Consider the following 25,129-nt stretch of genomic DNA (forward strand, 5'->3'; position numbering starts at 1 on the left):
CAAGGATTACATGATCAACGCAAAGCCTGAGCTCTGGGCCGGGTGCTTAGAAGGCACTCCTAGGGTGAGCTGTTTTTGTTACCTCATTGTTCAGTGTTTATTCAGAAGTAAACCTATGAAGTCAAATTTGAGTTCTTATATTAAAGCATATCTCATAGGTCATGGTGGTTAAATGTTGGCAATTTTATAGGGTTTTTTTTTTTTTTTTTTTTGAGATGGAGTTTCACTCTGTCACCCAGGCTGGAGTGCAGTGGCGTGATCTCGACTCACTGTAACCTCCGCCTCCCAGGTTCAAGCCATTCTCCTGCCTCAGCCTCCTGAGTAGCTGGGATTACAGGTATGTGCCACCACGCTCAGCTAACTCTTGTATTTTTAGTAGAGACGGGGTTTTGCCATGTTGGCCAGGCTGGTCTCAAACTCCTGACCTCAGGTGATCTGCCCGCCTTGGCCTCCCAAAAGGCTGGGATTATAGGCATGAGCCACTGCATCCGGCCTTTATAGGGTTTAATCTGAGAAATTCATTTGTCTCTGACAATTTTTGCTATTTTAATCCCAGTTAGAATGATATTTCACGTACTCCACAGTTACACGGGGAACTCTTGTCTCAAGAAAGCCCCTTTAATGCTGGTTTGTAGAACAGGCTCTGAAAAGACACTCTGCACTCTTGCTTTTAAATATGCCACATTCAGTGCTGCGTGTTTATAGCAGTTAAGTTTCCAAAAAAAAAAAAAAAAACTCACACATAATTTCCACACATTCTTTCAGACAAACAAACACTATCTCAACTCACAGTGAAAGTAGAGCCCTGCTATTTAAAAAAAAAAAAAAAAAAAAGTCCCAGGTATTCAGAATGAAGCCTGCCTATTTCCTTGAAATCCTCCAAGACGTGGTAAATGACAGGATGCTTCAAAGGGATATTCGGCAGCATCTTAATGAGATGGTGGAAATGTGAATTCACAAAGGATACAACTGCTGCTCGCCAGCCAATCACAAGCTGGTTTTTTTTTTTTTCTTCTTGAGACAGTTTTTTGCTCTTGTTGCCCAGGCAGAGTGAAAATGGTGCGATCTTGGCTTCCCGCAACCTCCACCTCCCAGGTTCAAGTAATTCTCCTGCCTCAGCCTCCCGAATAGCTGGGATTATAGGCACCCACCATCATGCCTGGCTAATTTTGTATTTTTAGTAGAGAAGGGGTTTCTCCATGTTGGTCAGGCTGGTCTCGAACTCCCGACCCCAGGTGATCTGCCCGAAGTGTGTGCACTGTTGTCATGGGGCAAGAGGAAGCAGCATCCTATGATTCCCACAGTCTTGGTGCCCTGAGGGCCAGGGTGCCTTTGCCCTTTGCCCTTTGCCCTCTGTGCATGTGGCCACTGGGGTATGTTGTTATCACAGTGGCTGCCATTATGGCCAAAGCACATCTTTTTTTTTTTTTGAGACAGAGTCTCGCTCTGTCGCCCAGGCTGGAGTGCAGTGGTGTGATCTCGGCTCACTGCAAGCTCCGCCCCCCAGGTTCATGCCATTCTCCTGCCTCAGCCTCCCTAGTAGCTGGGACAACAGGCACCCGCTGCCACCACGCCTGGCTAATTTTTTGTATTTTTAGTAGAGATGGGGTTTCACCGTGTTAGCCAGGATGGTCTCGATCTCCTGACCTCATGATCCGCCCACCTCAGCCTTCCAAAGTGCTGGGATAACAGGCGTCAGCCACCTCGCCCAGCCACCATTTTTTAAAAATTGTGGTAAAACACATATAACATAAAGTTTGCCATCGTAGCCATTTTGAAGTGCACAGTTCAGTAGGGCTAAGTACATTTACACTGCTGTACAACCATCCCCACCATCCACCTCAAGGACTCCTTTCATCCTGCAAAACTGAAACTGTCCCCATTTAGCAACTCCCATTTCCCCCTCCCTCCAGCCCCTGGCACCCACCATTCTACTTTCTGTCTCTATGAATTTGGCTATGGTACCTCATATAAGTAAAATCATACAATATTTGTCCTTTGGTGGTTGGCTTATTTCACTCAGCATAATGTCGTCAAAGTTCTTCCATGTTGTAGAATGTCAGAATTTCCTTTCTTTTTAAGGCTGAATAATATTCCAGTGCATGTATATACCACACTTTCTTTATCCATTCATCCACTGATGGACACGTGGGTTGCTTCCACCTTTTGGCTATTGTGAATAATGCTGCTATGAACACAGGTGTGCAAACATCTCCTCAAGTCTCTGTCTTCCCTTCTTTTGCATGCATACCCTTAAGTAGAATTGCTGGATCATATGCTAGTTCTGTTTAATCTTTTGAGGAACCAGCACACACGTAAAGCAAATTCCAAATCACTGTTTACATTAACTCAATGATAAAGTTGTCTGGGAGGAAGGCCATTGCATTCTCTACAGAATGGCGCTGGTATCACACTAGGGCAGTGCTTTTCAAAGTCCATGGCCCCTGGAACCAGAACCCCACAGTACTCCCCAACTGCACATTCCTGGGTCCTACCCTCCTATCTCCTGAGCTAGACTCTTTAGGGCAAAGGCTGAGAGTCTGCATTTTAACAAGTTGCCTCACCCAAAGAACCACTGTGCTAGGGTTAGTATGATGCTGGGTTCTCTACAAGGTGCCTCTTAGGTCAGTTTCTTTAACTGAGTAGCCCAACCAGCTTCCATTTACTTCTTTGTGTGGTTCATTAAACATTCATTTCATGAAGTTTGGACAAGCCTTTCAGATGAGTAGGATGAGGCATGGTTAGGCCTTCCTCATCTGACTTTGCCCAGACGTAGAGGCCCACTTGGGAGATGGACCTCCCACCACTTCTGACCATCTTAAGCCCTGGACGGGTCTGTTTCCAGAAGGGCCTCCCAGTAGGCCAAGGAGCCCACCACCCAGGCATAAGCCCCGCACCCTGGACCTGAAAATCATGCTGGCAGGATCACACTAAAGGTTTAGCATCTAGTTGGAGACTTTTAAGCAAAGTATGTATATTTATGCAAATAACATACAACAAAGGCCCATCTGAGGTAGAAGGAAAAATCCTGGTTAGATGCGAGGACTTGGTGCCATTACTTTGGCTGTTTCTAATAGAAACCCTGGGACTAATTTGACTGAGGGAATAGACCCACCACGTCTGAAACAGTGGTCAAGAACGCAGCAGAAGTTAATGCTGTCATCATCTGCCCTCTGCATCTCCCCCTCATCTCCACCACGTCCAGAGTGAAACAGTGGTCAAGAACGCAGCAGAAGTCAATGCTGTCATCATCTGCCCTCTGCATCTCCCCCTCATCTCCACCACGTCCAGAGTGAAACAGTGGTCAAGAACGCAGCAGAAGTCAACGCTGTCATCATCTGCCCTCTGCATCTCCCCCTCATTTCTGCAGCTCATCTTTCTGTTTTTGTTTCCTTTGGTATTTTTCTCATTTCCTCTTTTTCTCCCATTCCCTGTCAACACTTTATTTTTATTTTTTTCATCTTTGCTGCTTTATAAAACGTTAGCTGTTTCAAAGTTATTTGTTTTGTGTTGAGTTTGGAGGAGCCCAGAAAACAAAATGCAGCCCATGCTGAGCTCAGCCCATAACCAAGTTGGCTTAGGACTTGGTTTCTGAATTCCTGGCTGGCCTCAGGCCTGCATTTCCATTTTGCATGGTTCAAAAGTAAAAATAAGCGTTTTAGTCTAGTTCAGAGTTGTTGTCTCTGCAGCCAGAGTTTGGTTAATCAGGTATCCGGGTAATTTTAGAAAATAAGACTTTGCTACTTGGCTTATCCTGCTTGATAATTCATCCAATGCAGATTCCTGGCTCATTGTAAAATGACCCCTTTGCTGTGCATTAGGGCCACAGTGAGCAGAAGAGCTACGGACCAGGTCTACTAAAATACGCTCACAGCAGTACTGCACGGGGAGGGAAAAAGTGTGGAAGGTAAGGTTATGGATTGTCAAGTCACCACGAAGTCCTGTTCCGCAGAGTATGTAGGCTGAGCCTGTTCTGTATTCCCTGTACGTTGTTTCTCACAGTACAGAATTATTTCATCAGCCCGAAGATAAATAAACAAATAATGTGTGTTTCAGTGGGACTGTGTGCACTGGCACAAACAGGTGTGGGAGTGTGTTCCTCTAGAATGGGAGAGAACATTGATAAGCACAAAAACACATCCTGGGAACTTGAAAATTCAAATGCAAATGTGAAAAGCACATGTTCTCCCTCCTCCTCCCTGGGCGATTCTTAATGCCCCCATGTGCACGTTTGCATGAGAAAAGACACTGTCACAATTATATGACAATTAAAGCTTACCATTGTTGTAAGAGCGAAAATTTCCTACAAATTTTATGTATTCATAAGTTGGAAATTCCTTTGGGTTCAAGCTGCCTCTGAGAAGATGGCAATAAAACTCTAAATCGCTGTCAGCTGGGCCGTTAAAGGAAGAAGAGGAGAGAAAAGGGGTCGTGAGCATCGCACAGACTCTAAACAAGTAGCGTCTCTGTGAAAACTCTTATGGGATTTAGTCTACACATGGCCAGGCTAGTTCTCTCATTACGACTGACTTTTGGACCTGGTTTGTAACCCTGCTGCACAGGGGCTTCCTTCCGTAGTTCATAGATATTTTGCATTCCATACATGGACCCAATTAGTCTTAATTTGCTCCCAGATGTCTGTGGTTGGTAATGTCGGCATTGATTAGTTCCGGCTGTTTTCATATGGTATATTAAAATAAAGCGGCTCATATAGAGCTGCTCCCTTTAATTTAATCTTTTTGCTTTGCTTTGAAGTAAAATCAGATGTGCGACAGGACAGATCATTCATGGAAAATGGACTCAGGCTTGCACTGATGCAAGCAGCTTTGCTACCTCATGCAATTGTGTATGCTTCGTTAAGTGACACGTGGTTCACGAGGCATCAAGGTTAGCCTTCTACCTAGGTTGCCAAATATTTTGATAAAAACTTCTAAATTTCACAGAACATAAAAATGTATATAAATAACCAGATGAGAGCCTCAGGAGGACAGAATTTGGATTTTTGACCTAATTATTCCGTTTTCAGTTGGTTTCTTGATATTATATGAATTTAGCATCTTAGTATCCTCCACGATGAGCTGATTGTTCACTGATGTTTGCACTGTTTCTTACTAAAAGACTCTCATGTAAAAAAAAGAGAAATCTTGTCATATACACAAAATAAATTATTATTCTTGAGTTCTCTGCTTTCAAATTTTCCACATAAAAGCCAAATGTCTTACATATTCCAAATTCCAGTTTTAGCTTTAAACCTAAAATATACCTCTAAGGATCTTGGAAATGTTCTGAGTCATGAGGAAAATTATTCTTAAAATTAGTTCTCCCTTCTTAATTCATTCTAACCTCCTTTCAAAAGCAAAACTCTTATCTTTCTAGCTCGTAAAACCAGAAAAATTTAACTTACATTTTAAGTATTCTGGGGAGGGGGAATCCGTCACAAGCATATGGGAAGAAAGGATTTTATAAACTTCTGAATGTTCTTGTTCTGGGAGGAAATTTAACAAATTCTGATCCATGACATCCGACTGAAAAAGAAAATAAAGGACAAAGGTACACCCTCAACGAAGATGAAAAACAGAAGCAAAAACAAAAACTGAACATTCACAACAACTCAGAACTGGTTTCTGAAATGGAAAGTCCGATATCTGATTTTCTGTGGACACTCTCAGTTTATCACTCCATTGTTTTAAACAGTAACCTAAAAGGCTGTATTTGTTCAAATGCGTATGTGCTGCTGTCTGTGGGCCCAGGAGGGAGCTAAGAGTGAAGTTAGACAAATGTAGGAAGGACTGGGTCCTCCTGTCGCTTGAGAAGTGCTGTTTGCTGACACTCCTGCGTTCTGGCTGGGAGAGCATGGCCCCTGTGCACACCCAGTGCGAGGCCAATCATTGATTTAAATGGCTCCAAAGAGGCCACAGGGTTCCTTTCCTGACCCTTAGGGCAGCAAAGGGCTGCCAGTCTACTCCTTAAAGGTCTTTAAGTTATGGAACTGCACGTTTTTTTCTGAGTGCCTTGGCACTGTGGTTACAAAATAAATGTAAGGTAGAGTTCAGATCGAGTGCTGCCCAATAGAACTGTCTGTGATGACGGAAATGGTCTGTAATCTGTGCTGCCCGTAACAGAAGCCACTAGCCACATGGTTACTGAGCACTTGAAACGTGGCTAGTGTGAACAAGGAACTGAATTTTAAATTTCTTTTTTTTTTTTTGAGACGGAGTGTTGCTCTTGTTGCCCAGTCTGGAGTGCAATGGTGTGATCTCAGCCCACTGCAACCTCCACCTTCCAGGTTCAAGTGATTCTCCTGCCTCAGCCTCCTAAGTAGCTGAAATTACAGGCGTCTGCCACCATGCCCGGCTAATTTTTTGTATTTTTAGTAGAGACAGGTTTCACCGTGTTGGCCAGGCTGGTCTTGAACTCCTGACCTCAGGTGATCCGCCCTCCTCGGCCTCCCAAAGTTCTGGGATTACAGGCGTGAGCCATCAAGCCTGGCCCATTTAATATGAATTGAAATTTAAACAGCCACATGTAGCTAGTGGCTACCATATTGGATATGCAGGTAGGAGCTCACAGTGGACAGAGGAGACAGGCACCTCTCTCTTCCTCAGTTTCCCTCAATAAACTCATCCACTCTCACAGCTTCAAACACAATCTGTATATACTTTCAGGTTTGAATGTCCAGCCAACTCTCTCATGTGCCAGCCTCAGCCTTCCAACTGCCACTCAGATGCTCCCTGGGGACCACAGATGCACACGTCCTGAACATCGGCATTCTTTCCCACCCATACCATCTCCAACCCTTGTGTTTGCATCTCCATCAACAGTATCATCAGTTGGTCACCTGCCTGTCCCAGACCCTCTGGTGGCATCCTTGTCTCCTCTCCTTCTCGTCCTTACCCTCAAACCAAACAGTGTCCAAGTGCTGCCCATTTTTCTCCCTCAAATTCTCTGCTCCATCCACTTCTATTTCTCCAGCTTCCGCCCTAGTCCAGAGCCCCATCCTCTCTTGCCTGGGAATGATTTGGCCACACTGGTCTTCCCACATCCACTTTGGTGCCTGTCCAATTTGTTCTCCATCAGCAGTCAGAGGAGCCTCATATCAGACCAAGTCACAACTGTCCCTTGGCTTCCGACTGCTCCAGGAACAAAGCCTCAACTGCTCAACACAATTTCACAGCTCTTCACAGCTCAGCCTCTACCTCTCCCAGCTCCCAGCACTTCTCTTATCCTTCTGAGCCTTTTTTCCTCCAGTTTGCCCTCTGTTCTCCCTCTGAGCCTCACCTGGGCTGTTCCCTCAGGCAGGAACATGCTGCACCCTCCCCATGTGTTTAATGAAGCCCTGTGCAACCTTCAGGTCCCTGCTTTGAAGTCACTTCCTCTGAGAAAGCCCCAGGTGACACCCTCCACCCCCACTGATGATTTAAGCATCTCCGAGGGGACAATGATCCCCTTGATGGAACATCAGGTGACAAGGCAAGGCAGGTGAGAGCTCAGAGCCCAGGCTTGAAAGCAGGTTCTGCCCCTCCACACCGCATTTTCCTCAGTTGCAAGATGAGGAAACCATGAGGGTTCCATGAGCTCACTTGCCTCCACTGCTGATAAAACAGCACGTGGCAGACATTCAACAAATGCCAAGTGTGATTAGGCACTGAATGACCAGTTACAGAATGACTACAAGGGGCACCTGCACCACAGTGACGTTTTCCTGTACAGCTATGTGCTGACTTGTGCATTCCGCCTCCCTCTCTCCAACAGGAGCTTCAGGAGAGCAGGGCCCAGTGCCTTGTTCACCACCACATCCCTGATGTCCAGGACGGTGCCTGGCCTTCGAGATGACTAAACTGACCTTTCGCTGAAAGAATGGCAAGGCCAGCACTATGACAGGCATTAAAACAAGGTGCCCAGAGAACACTGCGGATGGTATGCTGCCTCCAAAATGAAAGGGTAGAGGAGGCTACTGGGGAACAATTTCCAGAGGGAGGAATCCTTGAGTGGGAACCAGGGGACAAGACAGTGTCTGCCAGACAGGGTGGGAAGGTGCTCCAGCCAGGGGGCTCAGCATGCACAGAGGCATAAGGTGGGTACCCTGACAGCACTGCAGGAAGGTGGGAACAACAGGGAGGGCGAGAAGCCATGAGAGAGAGGCCAGAGCGTCTCAGGGACACTCTAGGAGGAAGCGTCCATCCAGCCCACTTCCAGCTCAGCCTCAGTATACTTTTAGTACAGGCTCATTTAACGTAGCTGGGTGTCCCTGCACTGGTGCTGCTAGTTCAAGGCCTGTCAGGCAGTTGGGAGAGAGGACTGCCCACCTCCACAGGCAGGTGACCTTCCCGATCGTGGGACTCGGCTGTGAAGACGGCTGTGGATGGCACATTCCCTACCTTGTCTCCATAATTGCTATTATTTTAATAAACAGAACTCAGCTCATTCAAGGGACCATTCGGGGAAGCACAGGAAAGCAGGGCCCAGATGAGAGAGGCCTCGGAGGAGTCAGGGCTCGACCCTGTGCCAGGAGGAGCCATGAAGCACCTGAAGGAAGGGGGCGGCAGAACTGCTCGTGCATTTTAAAGAGATCCTGCTTGTGGTTTGGAGGGAGAGAGCACTGGAAGTCAGGCTGGAGATGGCCAGGGTCCCAACAGAGACAGGGGAAGGAGTGGAGAGGAGCAGACAGAGTCCCAGGCAACTCATCAATATCGTAGTGCAAACAATACTTGCTGAGGGCCGCCATGTGCCAGTCGCTGTTGGGCATGGGGAAGACACGTTGGGAAGCAGGCAGAGCCCCTCCCTGCCTGCAGTCAGTGTTCCGGTGGGTGTGAGGACAGTGGACACAGCTTGGTGGCTGATCGGAGGAAGGGAGGAGGGAAAGGAAGGACTCAGCATGGCTTCCAGGCTCTGGCTCAGACTCACCGGTCTTTATGGACTAAATTCTACCAGGATCCTCTCTCGTCTATGCTACCATTTCTCATTCTGGCCCTCTCCAAGTTTCTTCGGATGTTCCTGGTTTTATTTTAAGCCCATTCTCTCTAGTTTTTTTAGAAGATGACTCATGTTCACAGATGACAGTAGTCTTTCTTCATAAAGATATTTCAAATACTTGAAAATGAAAACTAAGTGACTCCATGGCCTCTTCTTGGAGGGCTCCATCTGAAGCCACTTCCCCTGATGGTGGGTGTGGCAGAGAGCAAGGCTGGGTGGCTGCCTGGCCGGGTCACCTGTGTGAGAGAACTTTACGGATATAGGTCCGAGGGCCAATATCAGGACACAGGTTCTGCACAGAATAAAGACGAATGCTGGATGCAAGTAGGGGCAGGTATGATATGTGGGAGGTTGCGAGGATGGCGAATTAACACACAGAAAGGGCTCCAGACTGTGCTTGGCTCTTGTATGTATTTGCTAGTACATTGCTATTATGCTATTTCCACGTTTGTATGAAAACCAACACAAACAACAGTAACTTGAAATTTTTAACCCTAGTGGTTACAAGGGAGAAAATTACATCTGCAGTTGAATGGTCCCTTGAATGAGCTGAGTTCTGTTTATTAAAATAATAGCAATTATGGAGACAAGGGAGGGAATGTGCCATCCACAGCCGTCTTCACAGCCGAGTCCCACGATCGGGAAGGTCACCTGCCTGTGGAGGTGGGCAGTCCTCTCTCCCAACTGCCTGACAGGCCTTGAACCAGCAGCACCAGTGCAGGGACACCCAGCTACGTTAAATGAGCCTGTACTAAAAGCACACTGAGGCTGAGCTGGAAGTGGGCTGGATGGACGCTTCCTCCCAGAGTGTCCCTGAGGTGCTCTGGCAGTTTTGGCTTGAGATCTGTGCTGGCTGCAGTGTGAAGAGGCAATGGTGAGCAGCCCTGGAGAAACTTCACCTTGAGAAAAGAACGGCTTAAGAGAAGTCATTGGGACCTTGGTCTCCTTAAAGGACCAGGAAGTTGGAGGCATATTTGATCCACTTATATTTTTAGATTCAAAGTCAAACTAACGGCCATATAGCTAAGCTTTCAGAAGGTAGTGTAGAGAATGGCTTTGACTTTGTAATAGTAAGAATTAATTGAGATATAAAAGGTACCAATTATACAGAAAGAATCTCTGTTCATCAAAATGCCCTAAAAAAGGGGGAAAGGTAAGCCACAAAGTGAGAGAGGATATTTGCAACACATACGTCTGTGGTATGGCCCAAAATTAAGGTTCTAAATTATATGCTGCTTTGGCATCTGGTAAAATCGGAAGGGCCTCAAATGGCCTAACTGCAGGTTCCCTCCCCACACAGACCCATGGATGAGGTCCCCCAGCCAAGTCCCCCCTTCTTATGACGAGGACAGGTACAGTTTCTGCTCATCCCTGAGTGGCAGGTTGTGGAATTATTCAAACAAGTCAATCACATCCTCCTGTGGGGACCAGGGGTCACCTCACCCTCTTCTTACTGCACAGCCTGCTTCCCATAGCCCCTGCTGGTTCACTCTTTTCCCACATGCAGCCCCCTGTGGCCCTGTGTGATCCTTATCTGGGCTGTGAGTATCTGTGACTAATTAACTGCTGTTGGCCTCATCCAGTGTCAGCTGTGGAGTGTTCAGACATCCACATCACCCTAGGGTGGGGTGAATGAGAGACAATTAAAACAATACCTGCCCACAACTTGTGTCCGGATCACGGAAAGAAAGCCTACTCATAATTGCAAGACAAAACTCAAAGAGGAGGATGTCCAAACACCTGAGCAAGTAATTCAGAAAAGATGAAATGTAAGTGGTTGACAAACATATAAAGAGACACTCAATCTCATTGGTAACTGAGAGAAAAGCAAAGTACAACTCCATGAGACACCTTCATGTACCAGACTGACAAAAACAAGTCTGAAAATGCCAAGTTCTGATGCCACAGCACTGCGACGTCTCCACCTTGCTGGTGCGGGGCAAACTGGTGCCACCGCTATGGAATCATTCTGGTATTATTTAGTAAAGGTGGAGGCAGAGCTTCCCTCAGCCCAGCCATTCTACACCTAGTCAGTTCTCCAGGGATGCTTGCAAACGTTCATCAGGAAACACTACAGGATGTTCATGGAAGCACCTTCCAAGAATTCCTAACTGGGATGAATGCAGGAATTGCAGCACATTCCTACGATGGAACACACCCAGCAATAAGAAGGGCCCACAGCAGCTACATCTGCCAGTGTGAGGCAGATGCGAAGCACAAACGATGCTGAGCAAAAGGAGAAGTCACAAGAGTCCATTTTCAATGATTCCACTTACATACAGTGAAACAAAAGGCGATACTAACTTAAGAGTGTAGCAGTGAAGTCAAAGTTGGTGAAACTACAAAGGAAAACAAGCAAACAATGACCTTAAAAGTCAGGAAAATGGTTGCTTCCAAGTAGAAGGCGGGAGTGTGATGAAAAAGGGGCAGACAGGAGCTTCTGTGGTCCCAGCCGCGTTCTATTTCTTCACCTCAGTGACAGCTGCATGTATGTTCACTTATCAACTTAATACTGAACATATGTTTTATACACACATCTGTATTTATGGTATATAAAAATCAAAAGGCATAAAAAAATCTAACTAGAGGCCTGGAAACTTTTAATCCATGATCAACGCTAAGCTGTAGCCGCACCTGTCAGGGCTCTGCTCCGACCCGGAGACACCTCTGATGTCGATCAGGTGGGAGCTTCCAGCAGGTGAGGGCAGGGTGGGGTGGGAAGGGCAGAGGGACGCTTCCTGAAAAGGTGTCTCATGGCCTACACCTTGCTGCTGTGTTTTGTGGTAACATAGGCCAGGGGCTTTGGCTTTCCTTTCCTGGGATCTCCTCCTGCTGTGCCCTTGCCACAGGAACCTGGCTCCATATCCCGTTCTGGTCTTGTATTTTCTTTTCGCTAGGGCTTGTACCTGGCGAGCCAGCATGATACAGAAGTATTTTCTGGCCTGCAGATTTCTCCAGTTTTACGAACATTTGTGCGTTGTTTTCTTTGGGGTAAGGTAGGGTTATCCATGCACATAGTTCTCACATCCAAGGCACTCCCCACCCGTGCCAAGCTGCTTGCAGTTGCTCATAACCCCAGTTATGAATTCAGTCCCTCGTTCATTGAACACTTAGGCACATGGCAAATGTTCAGGGCTGGGGATATGATGTCTGCCTTAAGAGCTTAGCATGATCCAGCTCATTAGGCGACACCACACCTATGAACAAATCAGAAAGTAACCCAGGAAGCTAACTTTCAAAAAGTCAAATAAAAGCCCAAACAGGAAACACAGATTATGCCTACTTTTGGTCTCTCATTTGGTTCTGCCTCAGCCGTACTCTTTCCCCATTCTGTCCAAGGCACGTGACTCATGCCCCTCGGATCTCTCCTGCAAGGTTTTCATTCCAGAGGCTCCCGTGAGCCCTTGGCCTCCATTGTATGCATGTCTGTCTTGCTCATGTTCCTTGCCTGTGTCAATTCTAGACACCAAAATGTGCTGGTGTTGCCACTACTGAACAATTCTCATTATTATTGTTATTTTTTTTTTTGAGCCAGGTCTCACTCTGTCACCCTGGCTGAGGTGCAGTGCTGTGATCTCGGCTCACTGCAACTTCCTCCTCCCAGGCTCAAGCAATTCTCCCATCTCAGCCTCTCAAATAGCTGAGACTACAGGCATGCGCCACCACACCAGACCAATTTTTGGATTTTTTGTAGAGACAGGGTGTTGCTGAGTTACCTAGGCTGGTCTTGGACTCCTGACCTCAAGTGATCCACCCAGCTCAGCCTCCCAAAGTGCAGAGATTACAGGCGTGAGCCACCGCGCCTGCAGTTCTCATCTTGAAATCACTTTCACTTTGAGCTATTTTATTCTTTTTTCTCTGCCAATTTGGTAAAGAAAGTTCTAGGCTATTTCATCAGAAATTGCTGTACAAAAATCTATCACATGAGCTTCTGTTACATCTGAGATGTTGGCAGTGTGAAGGAAACAGAGAGAGACTTGAAGCCCCACAGCCTGAGAAGTGGGAAGGAATTCTGGCTGCTCTTACCCCCTTACAATATGCTCTCCAATCCCAGCCACACAACGGGCACGGCAGGGGACTCCAGCAGGCCAGCCTGTGCTTGGAGTGACACCAAGAGGGGCGTTGCTGCTGGGGCCCACAGCCTCCTGCCCCCTGGCTACCCTGTGTCCCGACCTCCACCTCAAGAGCCGCCTCTTCCTCGAGGACCGACCACCACCTCTCAGCTCCTCGTTCTCCCTTTCTGAGCCCCACACCCTGAGAACATTCAGCTTTACTGTGTCCTGTATAGGATTCTGAGGAGTGGTTAAGCACCAAGCTCTAGAGCCAAAGTGCCTGAGTTCAAATCCCAGCTCTTCACTATCTGGCTGTGGAACTTTGGGTAAATTATTTAATCTCTCTGTGCCTCAGTTTCATCATCTGTGAACTGGGTAACTATGTACTTCATAGGATCCATAAGGATAAGGAGAGCAAATATAATACAGCCTCGCTCTGGGCCAGGCACGGTTCTATGCGCCTACACATATTAACACATGTGAGTGACTCTTAATGGTGCCTGCTACATTGTGAGTGCTCAGTGTTAGTCACCCAAGGTTTAATGGATGAAATCTCTCAACAAAATTGCAAAAGGAAAGACAGCCTCACAAGTTTCGAAATGTTGTGTCATCTGTGGAAGGGTCCTGGGCTCACAAGGAGTGATATTTAATAGTTAAGTATGCATCTATGTAAACCAAACCAAAATCAGAATTCCTAAATTATGACCCAAATCCTGGGCACCAGAAAGACACCAGAGCAGAGTGGTGACCATCTTGCGTTCTGCAGTCAGCTACCCCCGGGGTAAGCCCCGCTCTACCTCTCACTGCCTGGGCCACTGGGGCTTCCTCCCCATCGTGGAAGTCATAGAGGTCTGACTCCCAGATCCGCTCCTCTGCCCAACCAGCTGTATGCTGATTGCACCAGGGAAGTTTCCATCCTCAGCAGCCTTTGCCTACCCACTTGCAAAGGAGGATCCTGGTGAAAACTGGATAATGAAAGCTAAAAGTAAATTGCAGTTAAATCTGGGGACTGCCTGGCCCAGGCTCACCTGCACCAGAGAGTTGAGGGCTGACTCACTGCATGTGTCTGGGCATGGGTATATATACAGAGTCTTAGTTTGCATTCAAGTGGGTCCAGCATTGAGAAATTAGAGTCAGGTCATTTCTGGTCCTTGTAGAGTTAGAAAATAATTTGTGAAAGTGGTCCTAAATTGCTCCATAATTTCAAGTCGGAAGAATTTCCCTCTTACTTTCTAAGACCCGTCTGCCACATACAGCAAGTGGGTCATCAGATAATTACAAGAGAATAAAGCAGAACAGTGCAAATCCTGCTTACCCAAACAGCTCTGGCTCCTGTCTCTCATTCCCAGGTCAATAAGCAGGCCACGTGTGGTTGCTTTCGGTCAGTGCCTACCACTGCCGAGCCCTTGCCATTCAATACAAAACACAAGCACCCTCCAAAGAAGTACCCCAGCTCCTTTTCTGTCCTCAGACACCGTCAGATCAGCCCAGCTTCTCTGGGGTGATGATGGGGGTCACTTCTGTATTCGTGGTGTCAGCCCCATCACTAGCCTCCTGGCCAGAAATGAAAATGAAGGTGCAGCTGCACCCTCAGCTTCCTCCTTCAGGCTGAGTGAGGATGAGCCTCTTCTGATGGCTATCAAGAGGAGAGAGCCCCCCAGCTCCCCACCACCAGCCTGACGCACCCTTGTTTTAGGAAACGGGTTGGAACACAAAGGGGAGACAGATTAGGTTAGATTAGGGCCTAATGGGAAGGCATCTGCTTAGCAACATAAAAAATGCTTTTGTGGGCCATGGCTCAGTGAATGCAAAGAAAAATGTAGGCAGTGGCTTCGATCTGCACACTGCATCATTTGCAGAAACGGTGGGATGAGGGAGTGGCTTCCAGGGAAAGGTATGACCCAGGATGATGTGGAGCCCTGGGCCGTCAGCAGAGCTCGGCTCATCACCCCAAGGCAGATGGAAGCTGCCCATGGAACAAGGCCATGCTGTTTCCTGGGCAGGGGCAGCTAAGGAGAGGGAACCGCGGTCCTCCAGCATCATCCTGGCCCAAGCTTTCCTATGTGTGAACCTGGGGCAAGCTTTCCTCTTTTCGTCACATAAACTGGCCGCCCATCCATGGATGAGCAGGGGTGGGGGGTGGTGGGAAAGGTTTTGGCTGGGCTCATTGGCAGAAGAGTGGAGAGAGGACGTTTTGTTCTTGTCCATCACACGTGCTGCTCCTGGTACAGCTGTCATTCACAGTGATGCTGTATGCAGATGGAAGCTGCCGCCTAGGAACAGGAACAGGCAATGGTGCGGCAGGAGATGGAAGCCTGGCCAGATGCCCATGAGGAAGCCTCAAAGGTGGGTCCTCCACCAGCCAGGTACAGACCTGTGAGTCACTTCATCCTGAGTCAGGGGTTACCAGAGAGCCAGCAAGGCTTATGCAGAGAGGAGGGAGGGAGGGAGGAAGGGAGGAAGGGAGGAAGGGAGGAAAGAAGAGAGGGAGGGATGGAAGGAGGGAAGGAGGGAGGGAGGACAAAGGCAGAGGGAGGAGGGAAGAAGAAGGGAAGGAAAGGAGGGAAAGAGTGGGGAGGGACGTCTGTCAGGGTCTGTGACCATACCACAGCCCCTTCTGCCACCTTAGAGCTTCCATCATACACTTCTGGAATGCAAAGCCGACTTTCTCCTGGTCCACCCAGACACTCCTCACTCCCCAAGGCCTTCCAAGACATTGGTCTTCCCAGAGCAGTTCAACCCCCAGGGAACGGCCCTGCTGCCGAATCCTTACCACCACTAAGTGTTGCTACCCACTTGCAACCTCACACATGTCCCAAGTAAGCCCCAAACCATGTTTCAACCCAAGCCATCTGTTGTTCTCTCCCTTGATCAGCTGTCAGGTGACCCTGGATGTCTGTCAGCCTCCATGATGGCTCTGAGCTCCACTAACAGTGCTGTGACTCTCTCATCAGTCCCCATTTCTGACCCGAAAAGAATCTGTAGCCACAGCTCCCACTCCAGGCCTTGCCTGTTCCAGGATGGCACACGCCTGCATCTGCCCTTTTCCTGGAAGGCTCCTAGGACCTTGACCTCGGCCTGGTCCTGTCCCCAAAACTCAGCAGTGCTTTACTCTCCACCCCCTTCTCACCTGCAGCCCCCTGACACCTGCACCACCTTCCATCTGAGATCTAATGATTCTCAACAGAAACATGGTAACGTGAACCGGTAAAGGCCACTGGAGCAGAAACTCACCGGTAAATGCCCAAGGAGAGGCGTGATACTGTCAGACACATAGATGATGCTGCCGTCTGTTGTCACTGCGATAATGAAGCCATCTAATGCCTGTGGAAAATGCAACATTTGAAAGCTCCTTAGCAATGCTTTTATGGAGGAGCATGTCACTGAAGCAGAGGACACTATTTTAGGACACTGGCTTTGTTTTATAATCCTCAGAATATTTCCACGAATAACCTCACAGCACTTCTTGGCCTTCCACGGAGGACAGCTTCGTACAGAGAATGTATCTGGCCCAGGAAAAGCGTTTGCAAAAGCACTACAGGATCAGTGAAAAATGTGACCTAGTGGCATAATAAAATAACATTTCGCCATGGAAATTCCTTAAGTAGGTTTAATGATAAGCATATTATTAGCCTGATTCAGAAATACCACCATTGCCATTAGAAAACATCAGCCATAATTTATGGTTCCCATCTCCCTACCCCTGCCATCACTTTGAGTTCGATGGTAAACATTTGCCCTGATAAAGATATCAGACCTAACAGATGCATTAGAAACAGAAAGTGTGCCTGTTGGCCAAGGCAGGCCTCTGCTCACATTCATTGCCACAAGAGAAATGCCCACTGAAGGGACTGTTTGTAAAGAACATTCACATTACAGGGCTGGGTGGGTGTGGGGGTTGTGTAACTCAACTGGATCCATAAGCATTTCGGAATGTCTGAAAAATCCATGCATTTGAAAGTCTCTACTGAGTGCCTACTCTATGCCGGGCACACTGTCCTGGGTGCTTGTGATATAACAGGTTGAAGGTGGGCAATGCTTTCTCATAAAGCAGACACTTTTGCTCGTGGGGTTTTTTTTTTTTTTTTTTTTTTTTTGAGATGGAGTCTCACTGTCGCCCAGGCTGGAGTGCAGTGGCCTGATCTCAGCTCACTGCAATCTCTGCTTCCCAGGTTCAAGCGATTCTCCTGCCTCAGCCTCCCAAGTAGCTGGGATTACAGGCACACACCACCATGCCCAGCTAATTTTTGTATTTTTAGTAGAGACAGGGTTTCTCCATGTTGGCCAGGCTGGTCTTGAACTCCTGTCCTCAAGTGATCCACCTGCCTCAGCCTCCCAAAGTGCTGGGATTACAGGTGTGAGCCACTGCGCCTGGCCACTTTTGCTGGATTTAGATTATTTATTGGGATTTATTTTTGTGTGGATGCTTGTAATGCTTTCATAAGATGTATCTGAAAGTTGATTTCTAAAATAAAGACGACATAATTCAGCAGAGAATAGGATCACAGTGGCAACTGGCTGTCTAGGGTGTGCCAGTGAGGGGGAGGAGACTAGAAATGAAGCCTACCTCTCCAGAAAGCAAGTCTTTAAGGGAATAATAGCTCAGGGAGACTTTCACTGGAAACCTGTCACTGTCGGTCCACTGACTTTTTCTTTGAAAGACTATCTTCCCCGAATCTGGACATTTTTCTGCTTAGGAAAAAAAGTGAAATATGTGCTTAGAAAGCTCTGGAAACATGTTGCATGCACTCAACTAGATGGTCACATGATGTCTGAGAATCTGAGTGGACAAAAGGGCATTCATTCTTTCACGTTAGGAGGGTGTGGCTGAAGTGCATGGCAGCGGGAACCTGGAAGAGGCCACGAGCAGTGCGTGAAGGGCACCTTTATACCATGCCGAAAGGGGAATGAGTTCTTTTCACCACGAAAATTAACACTAGACTCATTTATTATTTTACACTGACAGCTGGCAGGATTTAGACTGAAAAACAGATTCAAGTACGTTTCTTAAATGGACCTCCTCCTCTTGGATGACATCAGTGGTTCTCAACTGGGGGCAATTTTGGTAATGTCTGGAGGCATTTTTGATTGTCACCACTGGAGTGGGTGGTGTTGGCATCTAGTGCTGCCAAACATCCTGTAATACGCAGGACAGCCCCCACGACGAAGAACTACCAGGTCCAAAATGACCATAGTGCAACGCTGGGTTAGATTTATGAGTTACGGTAAACAAAGAAGTACATCCCAGTAACTTTTCCTTCCCAAGTATTTTTCTAAAAAATTTTTAAAGTCATCTATGAAGCCCTCTAGGAGGTGAATTTTTTTAAGGGGTAAGGGCACTGTTGATGACATCAGTGAGACTTTTTTGGAAAAAGCAGATTGGCAAGCTGGGAAAAGCAAGGGCAGTGCAAATGGTCTTGCACAGTGAGCCCATGTCCCTCCTGAATGTCTAAAGCAAGCGGGTGTTAAAAAGCTGAAGGTATTTATAGACGGGAGATAACTTTCATCAGCTCACTGGCATTTCCATCAACTCTATGAGAACTGCACTGAGTCACTGCTTTAAGAAAGCTCGCTGTGGTTCTGGAAGTCCCATCAGTAGCATCTGAAAGGGATTCAACAGCAAGTGATTGCAAAGTGCTGTGCCCCTATCCATGGAAGGGTGATTTTGACTGGGGTGTTTCCAAAGGTGCCATAATGGCCCAGATTTTTATACCTGCCACACACTAGAGGGAAATGAAACCTTCCCTTTCTGCAAATTCCTGAGTCAGATGGAACATTTTCTTGTGTTCTCTGGGACAATCTCTGGGCTAAGAGAAGAGATTGCTTTTCTGATTAAAATTCAGAAATTCCACAAGCTCCCTATTCCCCAGGCCACAGGCACTTTGCCTCCTTTCGAGTGCAATTGTTCCAATGCTGGTAGCCACAGTCTTTGCCAGCTGATACTTTACCAGCTTGGCTGGTCTGCAGCCAGGTCAATTTTGTTTTTTCAAACTTCATAGCTATGTGAGTCCTCCTGGAGTCTGGTTTTGTGCCTCTTTGAGAGAAGAGGGAAGAAGACGGGAGTCACATCTGGAGGGCATTAGCAGTTCCCTAGGGACATGATGGGTTATCTCCTGGGCTCTGTCCTCATTTTAGAAAGGGAACATCCTGGCCACTAAGACATGGCACCTGGATTCTTCACAGTCTCTGAAATGGCTCTGAAAAAAACAGAGGGATGGGCAGCTGGAGAGAGACCCATGCTATGGGAAGGTCGCACTGGACAATGATGACATCACCCTGGGAGCTCCTCATCTCCCTCCATCACAGCTGGGGCTCAGGCCATCAGGGAGGAGATGCTATAAGGCTCCAGTCACTCAGCACTAGGTCTGTGTCTACCTAAGAGCAACAGGTTGGAAGAGAAGCCTGACACAGTCAGGGTCAACAGTACTAGCTGGTGGACTTCCCAGACCACTCACAGCTGCCATTCACCCAGGCCTGCTGGTTGTGCAGGCTTAATTTCAGATCCAATTCATTCATCTAGCGTGATTTCCTTTCCACCGGCTTCTAGGAGTCTACACCGGGAGCAAGGGAAAGTGCATAAAGACTATACAAATATGAATCTTCCTTGTCTAGAAATTCCAGTCTCCTGAATCTCAGTCCTGTCTTTTAGCCCTGAAATTTATTCATTTTTAACTTTACAAAAGCCCTATTTCCTCAAATACTTTTGATAGTTTGAAAGTCACTGGGCAAAAAAAAAAAAAGGTTGTGCTACAGGCTCTTAAAAAAAAGGCTGCTGCTATAGGGTTATGTGTTTTAACTACTTTTCCATAAGAATTAAAAGATAAATCGATTTATGTAAATTAGCATAATGATACATTAATTCAACATTTCACAAGCTGCTTTAAATTTAACATACTTAAAAATGCATTGCTTCTGCAGAAAGTTCTGTATTTTCTTTAAATATAGTTCACATGTAGATTTAAGTATCTTTCATCTTATGCAAATGTTCATTAATGCGTTTACATTTCATAATATTTGGACATCTTCATTCTGGCATTTTCTTACTCCAGTACTTTCTGTTTTCTGCAAGTTAATCTATGTAAATTGAAGTTTACATCAGTCTTATATAGGCACATAAGATATGAGAGAGAAAGATTTATCCCCAGAAACCACTCTCCAAACACCCTGCCAGGAACCACTGGTCACAGCCAGCGTCTAACTTCCTTTTGCTGAGCTCATCTGTCCCAGTTCGCCTCTTCTTGGTTGCAGGCCTGGATATGCCATGCCTGGAGCTTTCTCTGACCCACTGCCATATCCATATACTCCAAAACTTATCCCCAGGTGGCAAGCCACAGCACCTTGACAGTTGTTTCTGTAGAGGCTTATGCTCATCTGTATTGAGGAGTTTCACCCATATATAAATATATGATGTTGAGGCAGGGCACTCGTTCAGATCAGCCAGGTTTTCACAAATACCGCCCTGTAGATGAGTATGGGGCCTCTGACCCAGAAGGAGGAACATGAGCATCTCACTCAGCACAGAAAGGGTGTGAGCTGGATGGGGAGGCACGGGATCCCTGTGGTTGATATCCATATGCCATGTGGATGTAATCCAAGTTCAAGTTCAAAGCCTATCTTTAAAAGACAACTTTCAATTTCAAAACGTGTTTCTACTAAGGGAAAAAATGTAAAATCATAGCAGTCTAAAGAGGAGACTCTCTGAGTCAAATGACAGTGCAAGCTGATGCATCTTCCCTCTGTCCTTCTCCTCTCTCTACCTACCTCGAACCCACCCTTCCTGGCTCCCCAGCAAGGTGTCCTCTGGTTGTGACACCATCAAGGGGCTCATCCTGTGGTCACTGTAGTGAAAACACATGACCACATTCAATTTGGGGATTCTTGTTGACATGGCCCATAGGCAAGAGCAGGCAGAGAGCCTCAGGGAGGGTGTCTGTTTCAAAGCCAAGTCTTCCCAGGATCAAGAACAGTAGTTTCCTTTGGGCACAGGGACTTATCTCAACAAGTAGCTACATTTTAATTGGCAACTGTTTAAGCTATTTTGAAAGTGCATTTCACCTCCAACATCAGCTGGGTGAATTCTTCATTACTGAGGAATGAAGGCTTCCAGTCTTGCTGAATGTCACAGATTTCCGTTTGCGCTGAGACTTCTAAAAAAGAGACACAAATAAGCCTTTATATTCAATGGCACCTAGAAATTGGAATTAACAAATGAAGCACATGTTACTTCTATGTAATTTTGTGTAAACTTCTGTGTAGTTTAATTTAAGAAGCCAGCATAAGGAAATACGTTACCCTGATTTCCAAGGACTGGGAGCTTCGGATGTTCTCATCTCCCTTAATGAGGCTTTAGGGAGGTGCATCCCCCGCCTTCTCTATGGCTGTGGTGCCTGCCCTTGCAGGTGGTACCACGGCCCTGAATGTCTACATGACAAACTCCATCGTCAACAGTTGGAATTAGGTAGTTACCACCTATGAAGGCAACAGGAACAAACACTGGGATGGTGTGACACCTTCGGAAGTGGCTTCTTCATGGTCCAGGTGAAGCAAAACACTTCACAGACCTGGGATTTTAAAAATTCCAGAAACACCTTAGGTGTGTGGAAACTAATCCACTGTGTTATACAGAATGTACCATATTTTTCAGCATTTCCATTACTGAAATACAGCGTGCTATACACATACACAGAATGTACTCTTCTCAAAACTTTTTGGGGTTAATCTATAGTTTATCCATTTCACAGAACTGCCTTGTACTGAAGACATTATGCGCATTTGTAAATTCAAATAGTCATTGGCCTACAAGGGGCTCCTTAAATATTTTAGTTCTTCTGCATTTTTAAAGAATGTTTTGTTCTATTATTAAATTATTTCTGATAAGATAATTACAGGCAGCTCAAATGCAATATCAAATATTTTTGTTTTTCCTTCAGTTTATCCTCCATCTTAAACCAACATTTTGCTCCATTTCACGTAGTAAGAGGTTTCTTCAGAGATTATTTCCTTGGTGCTAGGAAAAATGTAAGAACATAAGACTCATATCTCAGAAAATACAACCTGTTTAACAACTTCCTGGAGAATGCAAATCGTCCAGGCAGATAATCCATCAACTTTAAGCCAGGAGAAAGATTTCAAGGCTCTCTCCTTTGTGCCTGTGTTTTTGATCATCTCTCTTACATGGAGCATGAGGAATGCATTCTGCCATTTGAATGAATGAATCTGAGTGAATGCAGCAGCTACTCATGAACAAAAGATGTAAAGAGCTGAGTTATGGCCAGGCGCGGTGGCTCACGCCTGTAATCCCAGCACTTTGGGAGGCCGAGATGGGCAGATCACGAGGTCAGGAGATCAAGACCAGCCTGGCTAACATGGTGAAACCCCATCTCTACTAAAAATACAAAATATTAGCCGGGTGTGGTGGCGGGCACCTGCAGTCCCAGCTCCTCGGGAGGCTGAGGCAGGAGAATGGCATGAATCCAGGAGGCAGAGCTTGCAGTGAGCCGAGATCATGCCACCGCACTCCAGCCTGGGCAACAGAGCAAGACTCCGTCTCAAAAAAAAGAAAAAAAAGAGCTGAGTTATGCGTGTCATCCTGTAAACCTCCACTTGTTCCAAAACCCAATGTTCCCAGCAGTGGTCGGCTCCACCAGGAAGATTCCTTCCTTTGAGATGTCAGAAAGAACAAGTTGCTGCTGATGTTATACAAAATTGGATTTTTGTCTTTGTGATTTTAAAGGGGCAGAAAAGAGCTGCTATGAGCCTTTCTTTGGTAATTGAACACTGGAAGAAACCCAGGAGAGGAAACCGCACTGGTGGTCAGGCAGCCAACGACACTGAGAGGGCCCCTGGAGGGAGGGCCATGCTGTGGGGAAATGCCCAGTGCCGGGCGTCATATGCACATGGTGGAATGCAGCATGGGAAGCAGAGGCAGGTGCTACATGCACATCATGGCCAGAATCCGTTCTGTGGTGCTGGCCGAGGCAGGGAAGAGAGGGTGCAACTCCCAGTTCTTCAAACAGATGGTTGCCACAGTTTGACCACTTAGAAAAGAGAGGGACTGAAGATGTGCTATAATATTAACCCCATAAATGTGTTTCCTCTTCTCCCCAATATGCACACTCATCTGTAAGACTCTTTTGACCACTAGGATCAAACTATAGACTAACTGTTTTTCTAGCAGAAGAGTCTTTATGGCAGCCCAAATTTCATTTAAATAGAGATCCATTCAACTTAATGGTGAAGGAAAATGAAAGACCCATTTCTTTAAGTAATTTTTAGATCATTCTGTATGACTGGGTATTTTGTCAACGCTAGCATAATAACACTGAAAGCAGCCATCTCATTCACTTTGTATTTCAACAATTGAATTAGATTCCTTGGAAGTTAAGGTTCATTTCATAGCATATTAAAAAAATATGTTAAGATACGATGTCTTGAATCGAGGAAAAAATGTTACACTGGGAAGTAAAATTCAGTGTTATGGTCAAAGTGGTTTCCAAATTTCAAGGGAAACAAAACCACCTGAGAGCCATTTTTGTAGGAAAACATTGTGATTAAGAGCCAACCCCCAAATTCTACTCTGATATCACTTGTACCCATTTCCTAGAGTGCTCAACTCCCGACTGCTCCTGGTATATCTGAATAATAAGCAGTATATGTTTGGGATGTATGTGGTCAAATAAAAGCCTGGAAAATGGAGCAGAAATTCCACAGCTGTCCTGGGTAAATATTACCCTGTTCAATAGGGAAATTTCTCCTTGTTCTACATCTCTCCCCACCTCACCTTCCATCCATGAAGACAGACACATTAAAGAGGTGTGAATGAGGAATGGGATTTAATGTTAGGAAAAAATTTCATTAAGTCAGCTTGAGACTCACTCAGGAAGACGATAACGTGTAGGCCAGCCTGACCCTGTAGAACATTTAGATGGACGTAGATAAGGATGTCCAATATGCCCTGCTATTTACAGACTTCATGGATTTCTCTAATAGCTACTGTTACAAAATTTTGCTACAAAGAATCATGATCAGATTCTCATTTTGATTTGGATTACTTCAGAGAGAATAAGTGTACAGTTCAGGATTAAAATTCATTTCCCAAGCTGAGAAAATAGCAATGCTGAAAGATTATTAGGGAAAGAGCTAAATAATTATAATAACTACTTGGACCTAATCATCTTTCCTTACTTACCATGTGGTCTCCCTTTAGCATGAAGGCAGGAAGCACGTTGAAATTCATAGTTCTTAACCCTCACTGCATACCGGAATCACCTGGGGAGCCTTAAAAATGCTGATGCCTGGGCCTTACCTAGTCATCTGCTGGTGAAAGGCTCTCCACCCTCTATAACAAACAGCCCTGATTTGCAGTGTTTGCCCCTTTCTGTGGTGTAAATACGCCTACCATGGCTGATTTCAAGCTACCAACTTGATGCCAACTGGCTTGCAAAACTCCTGAAAAGTGAACAATCTTCTCTTGCGAGCTAGTATCCCATTGTGGTCCCACCTCTAGAGATAATGACATATTGGTCTGTGGGCGGTTACCTGGTAATATGTATTTTTCAAAAGCTCTTCAGGTGATTCAAATGTGCACACAAGGTTGAGAACCAGCAGTCTAAATGGACACACTCATGAACAGCTGGAGTGCAGCTGTGATATAAATAGCCACAAGAAGCCCTGTAGATCATCTCTTGTGGAGGAGCCATAGAGTGTAGTGCTAAAAGGTTGGGCTCTAGAGACAGGCTGCCGGGTTTAGATTCCACATTTTCCTGGCTGGCTGACTTGGATGAGTGACTCCACCTTGTGTGCCTCATCTGTGCAATGGAACTAACTCAAAGTGCTGCCATGGGCCGGGTGCACTGGCTCACGCTTATGATCCCAGCACTTTGGGAGGCCAAGGCAGGCAGATGACTTGAGGCCAGGAGTTCGAGACCAGTCTGGCCAAAGTGGCAAAACCCCGTCTCCACTAAAAATACAAAAAATTAGCCAGGTGTGGTGGCACGTGTCTGTAATCCCAGCTACTTGGGAAGCTAAGGCAGGAGAATCGCTTGAACCTGGGAGGTGGAGGTTGCAGTGAGCTGAAATTGCACCACTGCACTCTAGCCTGGGTG

General features: G+C 46.3%; 1 protein-coding gene across 6 annotated transcripts in view; it reads right to left on the reverse strand.

Moving 5' to 3' along the window:
- Positions 1-25,129, reverse strand: part of NPAS2 (neuronal PAS domain protein 2) — a 178,084-nt gene that overhangs the window by 42,639 nt on the left and 110,316 nt on the right. For 5 of the 6 annotated variants that reach the window (XM_063617618.1, XM_055243626.2, XM_055243625.2 and 2 more), the window contains 4 exons: positions 21,081-21,172; positions 16,260-16,349; positions 5,405-5,525; positions 4,280-4,393 (listed from right to left, as the gene is read on the reverse strand). In XM_063617618.1, the coding sequence (XP_063473688.1) occupies positions 4,280-4,393; positions 5,405-5,525; positions 16,260-16,349; positions 21,081-21,172 (417 nt within the window). Of the gene's footprint in view, positions 1-4,279; positions 4,394-5,404; positions 5,526-16,259; positions 16,350-21,080; positions 21,173-21,317; positions 21,371-25,129 lie in introns of those variants that run through there. The other variant, XM_063617620.1, reaches the window with a different exon arrangement.

The sequence above is a fragment of the Symphalangus syndactylus genome, chromosome 14 (genome assembly GCF_028878055.3).
Source record: "Symphalangus syndactylus isolate Jambi chromosome 14, NHGRI_mSymSyn1-v2.1_pri, whole genome shotgun sequence".
Classification (NCBI taxonomy): domain Eukaryota; kingdom Metazoa; phylum Chordata; class Mammalia; order Primates; family Hylobatidae; genus Symphalangus; species Symphalangus syndactylus.